Source organism: Erythrolamprus reginae, chromosome Z (assembly GCF_031021105.1).
Source record: "Erythrolamprus reginae isolate rEryReg1 chromosome Z, rEryReg1.hap1, whole genome shotgun sequence".
Classification (NCBI taxonomy): domain Eukaryota; kingdom Metazoa; phylum Chordata; class Lepidosauria; order Squamata; family Dipsadidae; genus Erythrolamprus; species Erythrolamprus reginae.
Window position 1 is genome coordinate 30,082,965 of NC_091963.1, and position 12,163 is coordinate 30,095,127.

At 42.3% G+C, this 12,163-nt stretch overlaps 1 protein-coding gene across 3 annotated transcripts in view; it reads right to left on the reverse strand.

Annotated features, from left to right (window-relative positions):
* NSUN6 (NOP2/Sun RNA methyltransferase 6) overlaps positions 1 to 12,163 on the reverse strand; it is a 37,174-nt gene that overhangs the window by 17,336 nt on the left and 7,675 nt on the right. For all 3 annotated transcript variants that reach the window (XM_070767135.1, XM_070767134.1, XM_070767132.1), the window contains exons 4-6: positions 8,192 to 8,271; positions 6,204 to 6,313; positions 309 to 462 (exon numbers count right to left, since the gene is read on the reverse strand). In XM_070767135.1, coding sequence (XP_070623236.1) covers positions 309 to 462; positions 6,204 to 6,313; positions 8,192 to 8,271 — 344 coding nt within the window. The remainder of the gene's footprint in view (positions 1 to 308; positions 463 to 6,203; positions 6,314 to 8,191; positions 8,272 to 12,163) is intronic.

The following is a 12,163-nucleotide window of genomic DNA, read 5'->3' on the forward strand; positions in this document are numbered from 1 at the left end:
AACCGTGGTATAGGCTATTCGCGAAATTCGAACCCGCGAAAATCGAGGGAACACTGTACTACTAAAACTGCCACCTTAGGTTTTAATTTGTAAATTATCATTTTTTCAGAACAGGCAGATTCAGCTTTAAATTTTTGTTGAAAAGCTTCAACATTGGAGAAATGAACCCAACAGGAATTTGGGCTAAATTATACATACTTGTATTAAAAAATAAAATGAGTTGGATGACTTACAAATGGCCGTAGATTTCTACTAAAATAAGCAATTTGGGACAGATTTTCAACCATGATTATACACTTCTGACTTACTTCAGTGGGCCATTAGAAGTAAATATTTCATTGCGGCTCAGTTCTGAAATCCCATTTCCAATGAAAACTTTATTCCCAGAAAACTCTTTGGCTCCTCTTTTGCATTTCCCTTCAATATCAGAATACACAGAAACCACACTGCCAGATTTCATGACTGGGGAAAAGAGAGGGAGAGACATCTTTGGATTTTTGTTTTGCTTGGCTCAAGAACAAAGATCCAGACATTCACTGGGGATTTTGTGAGCCTACATACTTGAACCCCATGCGTCCAAAAGAATGTGCTTGAGTCAAGATAAGTTCTGGAAAAACATCACTGATGTCAATTCCAGATGCAGACTTGGCAATGTTTTACACAACTTTTAAAGAAATAGATCTTAATGTTTAATATTCAAGAAATTATTATTATTATTATTATTATTATTATTATTATTATTATTATTATTATTTATTTATTGGATTTGTATGCCGCCCTTCTCCGCAGACTCGGGGCGGCTAACAACAATGATAAAAACAGCATGTAGAAATATTAATGAGCTAACATTATAGGCTTGCAAATTATGGAAGGAGAAGGGAGGGACTGTAGAATATTTTGGCTGAACCAGTCATCTATATCAGGGTATGAAAATGGGATCGCTCTGATACTAAATTTGCAAGACTAGCTGTCCAGGATATATCACAATATTGCCTATAAATAAGCAGGCTGTAAATGGACAAATGGATTTTGAAGAAGCAGGATAAAAGAGCCGGGGTGGCGCAGCAGGTAGAGTGCTGTACTGCAGGCCACTGAAGCTGACTGTAGATCTGAAGGTCAGAGGTTCAAATCTCAACACCGGCTCAAGGTTGATGAGCCTTCCATCCTTCCGAGGTGGGTAAAATGGGGACCCGGATTGTGGGGGCAATAGCCTAGCTCTGTTAAAAAGTGCTATTGCTAACATGTTGTAAGCCGCCCTGAGTCTAAGGAGAAGGGCGGCATAAAAATCAAATGAATGAATGAATGAATGAATGAATGAATGAATGAATGAATGAATGAATGAATGAATGAATAAAAAAAAGTATATTGATACTGTTGAATTGTAATATTGGAAAAGATTCCTGAGAATACCGCGGATATTCCAGAAAACTGGATCCTAAAATCAATCAATCCAGAGCTCCAGGTCAAGGTACCAATGACCACATTAAAATTATTTTACTTTAGCTTATCATGAAAACATAGGTCTCTGAAGTGGTCCATGCTGGGAAACTTAGAAAGAAAGATAAGAGGTGAATAGCCATGGGTAGGTAGCAACAGCCCCCAAAAATCTGGGTCCTCATTTTACGGACATGAGAAGGAAAGAAGGCTGAGACTATCTTGAGCCAGTCGGGATCGAACTCCTGGCAGTGAGCAGTGAATTAGCTTGCAATTCTAACCAACTGCCCCAGCACTGCCCCTAGATTAGGTTTAGGTTAGGTTAGGTTTATTGGATTTATATGCCGCCCCTCTCCGCAAACTCGGGGCGGCTCACAACAATAATAAAAAACAGTACAGTACACAATACCAAATCCAATGCCCACCCATCCAGTTCCAATTGAAATTAATAATCTCATAAAAAACAGTATATATAAAAAACAGGCACACAGTCAATCAATCAACAAAACAACATGGGCAAGGGGGAGGTGTTTTAGTTCCCCCATGCCTGACGGCAAAGGTGGGTCTTAAGGAGTTTACGAAAGGCAGGGAGGGTGGGGGCAATCCTAATCTCAGGGGGGAGCTGGTTCCAGAGGGTCGGGCCCCCCACAGAGAAGGCTCTTCCCCTGGGTCCCGCCAGACGACATTGTTTAGTCGACGGGACCCGGAGAAGGCCAACTCTGTGGGACCTAACCGGTCGCTGGGATTCGTGCGGCAGGAGGCGGTCCCGAAGATATTCTGGTCCGGTGCCATGAAGGGCTTTATAGGTCATAACCAACACTTTGAATTGTGACCGGAAACTGATCGGCAGCCAATGCAGACTGCGGAGTGTTGGAGTGATATGGGCATACTTGGAGAAGCACATAATTGCTCTCGCAGCTGCATTCTGCACGATCTGAAGTTTCCGAACACTTTTCAAAGGTAGCCCCATGTAGAGAGCGTTACAGTAGTCGAGCCTCGAGGTGATGAGGGCATGAGTGACTGTGAGCAATGACTCCCGGTCCAAATAGGGCCGCAACTGGCGCACCAGGCGAACCTGGGCAAACGCCCCCCTCGCCACAGCTGAAAGGTGTTTTTCTAATGTGAGCTGTGGATCGAGGAGGACGCCCAAGTTGCGGACCCTCTCTGAGGGGGTCAATAATCCCCCCCCCCCAGGGTAATGGACGGACAGATAGAATTGTCCTTGGGAGGCAAGACCCACAGCCACTCCGTCTTGTCTGGGTTGAGTTTGAGTTTGTTGACACCCATCCAGGCCCCAACAGCCTCCAGGCACCGGCACATCACTTCCACTGCTTCGTTGACTGGACATGGGGTGGAGATGTACAACTGGGTATCATCGGCATATTGATGATACCTCACCCCATGCCCTTGGATGATCTCACCCAGCGGTTTCATGTAGATATTAAATAGCAGGGGGGAGAGGACCGACCCCTGAGGCACCCCACAAGGGAGAAACCTCGGGGTCGACCTCTGACCCCCCACTAACACCGACTGCGACCGACCGGAGAGGTAGGAGGAGAACCACTGAAGAACAGTGCCTCCCACTCCCAACCCCTCCAGTCGGCGCAGAAGGATACCATGGTCGATGGTATCGAAAGCCGCTGAGAGGTCAAGGAGCACCAGGACAGAGGACAAGCCCCTGTCCCGGGCCTGCCAGAGATCATCCATCAACGCGACCAAAGCAGTTTCCGTGCTGTAGCCGGACCTGAATCCAGACTGCTGAGGACCTAGATAATCGGCTTCATCCAAGGACCGCTGGAGTTGAAGTGCCACCACCTTCTCGACAACCTTCCCCATGAAGGGAAGGTTGGAGACTGGACGGTAGTTATTAAGCACGGCTGGGTCCAGGGAAGGCTTCTTGAGGAGGGGGCGCACAACCGCCTCCTTATAAAGTGGCGGAAAGGACCCCCTCCCCAAGGAGGCGTTGACAATCTCCTGGACCCAGCTCCGTGTCACCCCTCGACTGGCCGAAACCAGCCAAGAGGGACACGGATCCAGTAAACAGGTGGCGGAACTCACAGCTCCAATGGCCTTGTCCACTTCATCAAGTGTCACCAAGTCAAACTCCTCCCAGACAGATGGACAAAGACGTTTAGCCCCAGTCACCTCGACTGACTCATTGTCAGTCGACTCTGTTTCACAATTGGAGTCGAGGTCTGCTCGGATCCGGGCGATTTTATCAGCGAAAAACGTGTTAAAATCCTCGGCACTACTCTGCAAGGGCTCTCCAACTCCCCTCTGATTAAGAAGGGAGCGGGTTACCCTAAACAGAGCGGCCGGGCGGGATTCCGCTGATGCAATCAAGGCGGCATGATACGCGCATCTTGCCGCCTTGAGCGCCACTTTGTAAGTCTTAATATGAGCTCTTACAAGTGTTCGATCGGATTCGGACTTACTCTTCCTCCATCGCTTCTCCAGACGTCTCTTCTGGCGCTTCAACACCCGGAGCTCCTCGTTGAACCATGGAGCTCTACGGGGTCTAGTGCCGCGGAGAGGTCGCAACGGCGCAATCCGGTCAAGAGCCTCCCCTGCAGCCTTGTTCCAGGCCTCAGCAAGAGACTCTGCCGAACTGTGGACAAGTGTATCTGGAATAACCCCAAGCGCCATCTGGAAGCCTTCTGGATCCATCAGGCGTCTGGGGCGGAACCTCCTAATTGGTTCCGCCTCCCTGCGGGGAAGGATTGGAGCCAGGAAGTTAAGCCGCAGTAGGAAATGATCTGACCACGACAAAGGCAGCACTTCTAAGCCCCTTAATCTCAGATCATTACTCAGTTGCTCAGAGAGGAATATCATATCGGGTGCGTGCCCACCCTCGTGAGTCGGACCCTGAACTACTTGAGTCAGGTCCATGGCTGTCATGGTGGCCATGAACTCCTGTGCCAGTCCAGAGGAACCGCCGAGCGACGGCAGATTGAAGTCCCCCAGGACGATAAGTCCGGGGAACTCCACCGCCAGCCCGGCCACCTCCTCGAGCAGCACAGGCAGGGCTGTTGACACGCAGCTGGGAGGCAGGTACGTGAGTAACAAGCCCACCTGAACCCCTAAGTCCAACTTCACCAGGAGGGACTCGCAACCCGCAACCTCTGGAGCAATGAGCCTACGCAGGCCAAGACTCTCCCTGGCTATAATAGCCACTCCTCCCCCCCTTCCCTGGGGTCGAGGTTGGTGCCATACCCGAAACCCAGCTGGGCAAATTTCAGAGAGAGGAACTCCTCCCTCCGGGCCCAGCCAGGTTTCGGTCACACAAGCCAGGTCAGATTGTTGAAAGATTTGAAGCAGCAGATTGGGAGTCACATTTTCCTAGAGAAAATGTATCTACGTGAACCCACTTGATGGTGCATAATCAATTAAACAGACATAAGAAAATAAAAATGGAAAGAGTGATGAAATGGGTATTGGGGGGAGATTGTTGAAAATTCTGTTTTAACATTATTAAAATTTATCAAAATTGCCACTACACGATACAAATATAAATAAACACAAGATGAAAGGTACATTAACAAAGGGAAAGCATATTTTAACACTTAAACAGTTTTCTATTTTCTCTAGACATATATATGTACAGTGGTACCTCTACTTAAGAACTTAATTCGTTCCGTGACCAGGTTCTTAAGTAGAAAGCTTTGTAAGTAGAAGCAACTTTTCCCATAGGAATCAATGTAAAAGCAAATAATGTCTGCAAAGCCATTAGGGAATAAATAAAAGATCAGAATTTGGGTGGGAGGATGAGGAAGGGGACAGTCGCTGCCGAAGGAAGAAGGTAAGGTTTGGAGAATTTTTTAAAAATCCAAAACTTTAAGGCTTAAAAAAAAAAGAGGGACTCTGAGGCGGTGAGGAGGAGCAAGCACCTCCCATACACCAGGCGCGAGGCTGCCTCCCATACACTGCGCCAGAGAGAGAATTCCATGGAAAATGGCAGGAAAATGGCTGGGCCTTCGTGCCGCTCTAAAATTTCCCGGGAAATTTTTCCAGGGTCGGGTTCTTAAGTAGAAAATGGTTTGTAAGAAGAGGCAAAAAAATCTTGAACACCTGGTTCTTATCTATAAAAGTTCTTAAATAGAGGCATTCTTAGGTTGAAGTACCACTGTAACATAAACATAGACAAAATCATCTATGATTTGAGACTGCGCCCCTGTGGCCTAGAGGTGTTGAAACAATAGTAGGTTGCTATAGGTATGGATGAGGATGGCACACTGGTATCGAAAGTTGCGCTGCACATGTAGCTTGTCTTTTCCTGCATGTGTGTGTGCATCCCAGCATATTCAGGAAGCAAATTCTTGCTGGGGGACGCATGCGTATGTGGTTTTGTTGATTCTTTGCTGCTGTGCATGCAGAAATCTCGTGCACGTGTCCCATCGCTAGATTTTGCTTCCTGGTGGGACACATGTGTATGCATGCAGGACAACAGAAGCTGCACGCGCAGTGCACAGGTAGCAGCAAAAATGGGAATCCACCCGCGTTGAAACTACAGCTCATTTTGCAAATTCTTTTCCTGTTAAACAGCTGGCAAAATCCAATCTTTTTTTTTATGTACAATAGTTATTAGAACAGTACCAGTCATTCTCCTTGAATGTAGCTAGATTTTGTTATGCTGCCTGTAAAATTAGGCAGACTTTAATGAACCCACCCAGCTTTTTTTTTTTTACTTTATATTTAACTCATTTTTGTTTGCAATTCTAGACAATGACCATAATTTTAAAAAATCATTAAACATATACAATCACTCTTACATTTTGAAGTGGATATAATTCCAGGAGCATAAACGTGTGCTCCACGAAGCACCGCACTTCCACATTGTGCATTAACAATTACTTCATTTGGCAATTTTTGCAGATCCTTTCTGAAATAGAACAATGATATTTAAATAAAATTATTTATTAATATTACTACTTTAAAATGCTAACTTGACCACTTCCCACTCCCACCTACAGGTGGAGGTGGTTTTGTATTTACATTTGCTTTCTAGATTTTTTAATTTTATCTGAAATCTTTCCATTTTAAAGTTGCAGCTTTCAATAATTGTAGGTAAAAGTCACATTAAAGAATGTAAATATGTGTTTTATAAAATTAAGGAGTTATTTTAAAAAGAAGTAACATTTAGAAAGGTTAAATTATTGATAGCTAATCACACACATGATCTGTTTCTAGATATCTGAAATTTAACTACATAGAACTCCTGTTTTCATTGAGTGAATATTCTGCAAAACAGGATTTCCCAATTTCCAGGCTGTGGACGAATACCAGTCCGTGGCCTGTTGAGAACTGGGTCACGGAAGTGGCAAATGAGCATGTGAAGCTTCATTTGTACATGCATAGGATTGAGCATGCAAAGCTATCCCCTGCACACACCCCGCCCGCTGCTGCCACCACTGTCAGTCCGTGAGAAAGGTTGGGGACCCCTGTTTCAGAACACATTATAGAACAAACACAGTATCTATCTGAGACTTATTACAGCAGCTGCATCTGTTTGCAGGATCTCTATATGACAGTCAAACAATCCTAAAACAAAATTGAGGTGATTTAGTGCTTTAATGACTTTCAGGCAGGTGCATATTAGCACTCTTCAGTGTTCCGAAGCACTTCTTCATAATCCAATCCAAAGCTCTGCAAATTATTACTAATTGCAATTTTCCCCCATCATGGATCACAGCACAGTAAATATTAAATATTAAAACACTGACATTCTAGGGAAAGAGATTTCAGTTATGTTTTCCTTTCATCCTCCAGTATAGAGATAATTATGTAAAAAGATCCAAGATATTGATAAGTAACTGTTTTGAATAGAATAAAAATATTTAATTATCTTTGGTTTGTCTTTTGTCCAAGCATGCAAAAGCTATATAAAATCACGGTGTGAATTTAGCCTGCTTGAAATTCCTTCCACATTTTATCAAAGAAATATGAAGGATCATCCATGGAAGGCAAACATATAAGATCAAGATTTGCTGCGATTTATCTCCTTCATATCAAAGTATGGTTTAAAATGAATATGTTAATATTTATTAATAATGAATATTATTAATGCCGTGTTGATAAGATGTGATAATGGATATATGTTTTTCATATATCAGCTATACAGTGATACCTTGTCTTACAAACTTAATTGGTTCCGGGACGAGGTTCTTAAGGTGAAAAGTTTGTAAGACGAAACAATGTTTCCCATGGGGATCAATGGGAAACTGTTTAATGTGTGCAAGCCCAAAATTCACCCCTTTTGCCTCGAAACCCCACCTCTGGACCTCTGTGTTTTTGCGATGCTGCAATTTCACTGAGATTCCCCTCACTGGGAAACCCCACCTCCAGACTTCTGTTGCTAGCGAAGCGCCCGTTTTTGTGCTGCTGGGATTCCCCTGCTGGGATTCCCCTGCAGCATCACAAAAACACGGAAGTCCGGAGGTGGGGTTTCCCATAGAGGGGAGCCTCAGGGAAATCCCAGCAGCGCAAAAACAGGTGCTTCGCTGGCAACTGAAGTCCGGAGGCGGGGCATCCAGCGGCGGCGGTGGATTTGTAAGGTGAAAATAATTTGTAAGAAGAGGCAAAAAAAATCTTAAACCCCGGGTTTGTATCTCGAAAAGTTTGTATGACGAGGCGTTTGTAAGATGAGGTATCACTGTATATTCAAAATCAGGATTGGTCTAGGAATGCTTGAAGTTCCCTAGAATGAAATTAAACATGAACACACAAACATACACAGACACACACATACACACACACAAACCTGGGTCCAAGAACAGGAATAAGTAACATGTCAGGAAGTTCTGGATGTTGTAGAACTGGAACACTAAGATTTTCATATTGCTGTAAGTGGAAGGTGAGTACATTTTAGTTATACTATTATCTCTAACATTTCCAGCAGACACAAATATTTGTGGTCAAATAAAAAGAGACTGTATTATATAATAATACCAATGTCTGCAGGAGAGACAGTATCATGCAGATTTTGATCCTGCAGTGGCTAGCACTACTGTACAACTTGCAATGACATGCTTCCTTTCAGATTTCAAAAATACATTCATTAATGTGCTTCAGATCCTACCAAAAATAAGTAAGTTTCCAAATGGAATTATACTGTGGACATTTCCCCAATTTTACATAGCACTTAAATTTTCGGCATTTATGAAAACACATACCTGTATTTGGACAAAGTGCCTCTGTATCTCTAGAGAAATTAACGAAGTGCAAAAGGATATCTGAAATACGGGTTATGTAATACATTCTACTTCATTTGCAGGTGATAGTACAGTACAGTTCATACAGTAAAAATGGAAGGAATGGTTTTTCTCTTGAATTTTTTTATTTTTTTATTGGATTTGTATGCCGCCCCTCTCCGCGGCGAACAACAGCAATAAAACAATATATAAGATGCAAAACAAGTTTTAGATAATCATTTTTGTTTAATATCTCTTAATTCTTAAAAAAAGTTTAGGCAGGATGGCTCAGAGCATAATTTATTAAGTTTATGACATTACATTTATATTTGATTTTCTTTTGCAATCCTGGAATGCTAAATTTCCACCAACCTTTAAATTAATGCATTATACGATTGTTAGGCTCATACAATAAACTGCCAAGCAATGGAAAAAACAAAACAAAACAATATATAACAAAATCCAATACTAAAAACAGTTAAAAGCCCATTATATAAAAACCAATCATACATACAGACATACCATGCATAAAATTGTAAAGGCCTAGGGGGAAAGTATATCTCAGTTCCCCCATGCCTGATGGCAGAGGTGGGTTTTAAGCAACTTTTGAAAGGCAAGGAGGGTGGGGGCAATTCTAATCTCTGGGGGGAGTTGGTTCCAGAGGGCCGGGGCCGTCACAGAGAAGGCTCTTCCTCTGGGTCCCGCCAAGCGATATTGTTTGGTTGACGGGACCTGGAGAAGACCCACTCTGTGGGACCTGACTGGTCGCTGGGATTCGTGCAGCAGAAGGCGGTCCCTGAGGTAATCTGGTCCGGTGCCATGAAGGGCTTTATAGGTCATAACCAACACTTTGAATTATTAGCAAGCACAGAGGTAGCATGTTACTGAGTACCTTTGGTTAGATTAGACTTAATGATGTACATATATCTAATATCAAAATGAACAATCGAGTCCCTTTTGGGGATGTTTGATAATGGAATGGAACTCAAGCAATAATGTAGTTGCATTTCTTTCTTTTAAAAAAAAAAAAGCCACAATGCTGATTATTTTCACTGTTCACTCTATGTTAGCATACTAAGGAAAGCTTTGGTATAAGCTGATTCTAAACATATCTTTGCTTTACACTGACTCCCGTTAAATGCTGAAATGTTCATTATTTATTTAACTCTAGAGTCGGATTTGCCAAGACAGATATACTGGCATTACATAACCATCTGCTTTGCAGATCAAATAATATAGAGCAAATGTTCTCTGAAACAAAAATAAGAATAATTCTTTTAAAAAGAAGAAAAAATGTTCTGGCATGATATTTTAGACACTTGAATCAGAAGGAGATGTTGTGCTACTAGTGGTTTTAGGCCTTAGAATAAGGTATTCTGGAGCTGGAGAAACCATTATAAATTCAATGCCTCCTTGTAGCCCCTGATTTAGGTTTTCAAAAGCACAATAGGCTGAGGAAAGCCAATTTTGCTTCATCGGCCATAATTTAAAAAAATCAATGGTAAAATCTAACTCCATTTCTTACTTGCTTTAGCATGCCATAGCTGGGTTTTAGAGTTGTAGGTAATCCAAAACATCACTTTACTCCTTCTCTTAAAGTTGATTTCTTTCACTCTAATTTATAACCTCAGAGAAGGTTCGCAACTTGGCCGTCCTCCTCGATCCACAGCTTACATTAGAGAAACATCTTTCAGCTGTGGCGAGGGGAGCGTTCACCCAGGTTTGCCTTGCGCACCAGTTGCGGCCCTACTTGGACCGGGAGTCACTGCTCACAGTCACTCATGCCCTCATCACCTCAAGGCTGGACTACTGTAATGCTCTCTACATGGGGCTACCTTTGAAAAGTGTTCGGAAACTTCAGATCGTGCAGAATGCAGCTGCGAGAGCAATCATGGGCTTCCCTAAATATGCCCATGTTACACCAACACTCCGCAGTCTGCATTGGTTGCCAATCAATTTCCGGTTACAATTCAAAGTGTTGATTATGACCTATAAAGCCCTTCATGGCACCGGACCAGATTATCTTAGGGACCGCCTTCTGCCGCACGAATCCCAGCGACCAGTTAGGTCCCACAGAGTGGATCTTCTCCGGGTCCCGTCAACTAAACAATGTCATTTGGCGGGACCAAGGGGAAGAGCCTTCTCTGTGGCGGCCCCGGCCCTCTGGAACCAACTCCCCCCAAAGATTAGAATTGCCCCCACCCTCCTTGCCTTTTGTAAGCTACTTAAAACCCACCTCTGCCGTCAGGCATGGGGGAATTGAGATTCTCTTTCCCCCTAGGCCTTTACAATTCTATGCATGGTATGTATGTATGTATGTATGTTTGGTTTTTATATTAATGGGTTTTTAATCGTTTTTAGTATTGAATTACTATTGTACACTGTTTTATTGTTGCTGTTAGCCGCCCCGAGTCTCCGGAGAGGGCGGCATACAAATCCAATAAATAAATAAATAAATAAAATAAATATGCAATTTATTTGATTGTAATTTATTTATTCTTACAGGCTATGCCAGCAACACAATGTGTCTGATTGTTTTGAAATCCCAATATTTCAAAAAAGCTCTAAATAAAAAACATTGGTAATTGCAAATATTTTTAATTATTTTTATTAAAATTTTATCCTATAGTTTAGCTTTATGTTATATGCAGCAGCCTTGGTTACCGGTAGTGTTCAACTTACGATAGTTGTTTATAGTTCAAAATTAAAGGTAAAATATGACATAATTATTCCACTGCCCCAATGATATAATATGATCACAATTTGGTTATTTGGCAACTGGCTTGGCTTTAAGATCAATTTCAGTCATGTGATTTCAATTTTCAACTTTTGACAATTTATAGCAAAAAGCACCCGTTGGGGAGACTGGATTCACTTAATGATTGTGTAATTTAATAATAATAATAATAATAATAATAATAATAATAATAATAATAATAATAATAATAACAACAACAACAATAATTTAACTAAACTATTTCACCAGATAAATTAGTGAAAAACGAAGATCTAAAAATCGAGCTGCAACAACTCTGGCATAAGCCAGTGAAAGTGGTCCCAGTGGTACTTGGCACCCTGGGCGCAGTACCAAAGGATCTCAGCGGACATTTGAAAACCATCGGAATTGACAAAATCTCCATCTGTCAATTGCAAAAGGCCGCTTTACTGGGATCGGCAAACATAATTCGCCGCTACATCACACAGTCCTAGGTGCTTGGGAAGCGCCCGACTGGTGATGAAAGACAAAATCCAGCATAGTGATCTCGTTTGCTGTGTTGCACTGACATAATAATAATAATAATAATAATAATAATAATAATAATAATAATAATAATAAATTAGATTTGTATGCCGCCCTCTCCGAAGACTTGGGGCAGCTCAAAGTACTTAACAACCATAATGATTTGCTTAACGACAACGAGTCTACAGAGAGGGGCGGCATACAAATCTAATAAATAATAATAATAATAATAATAATAATAACCATAAAAATGTCATAAAATTGGTTTTGATATGACTTGCAGACAGAATGACATGGCAAA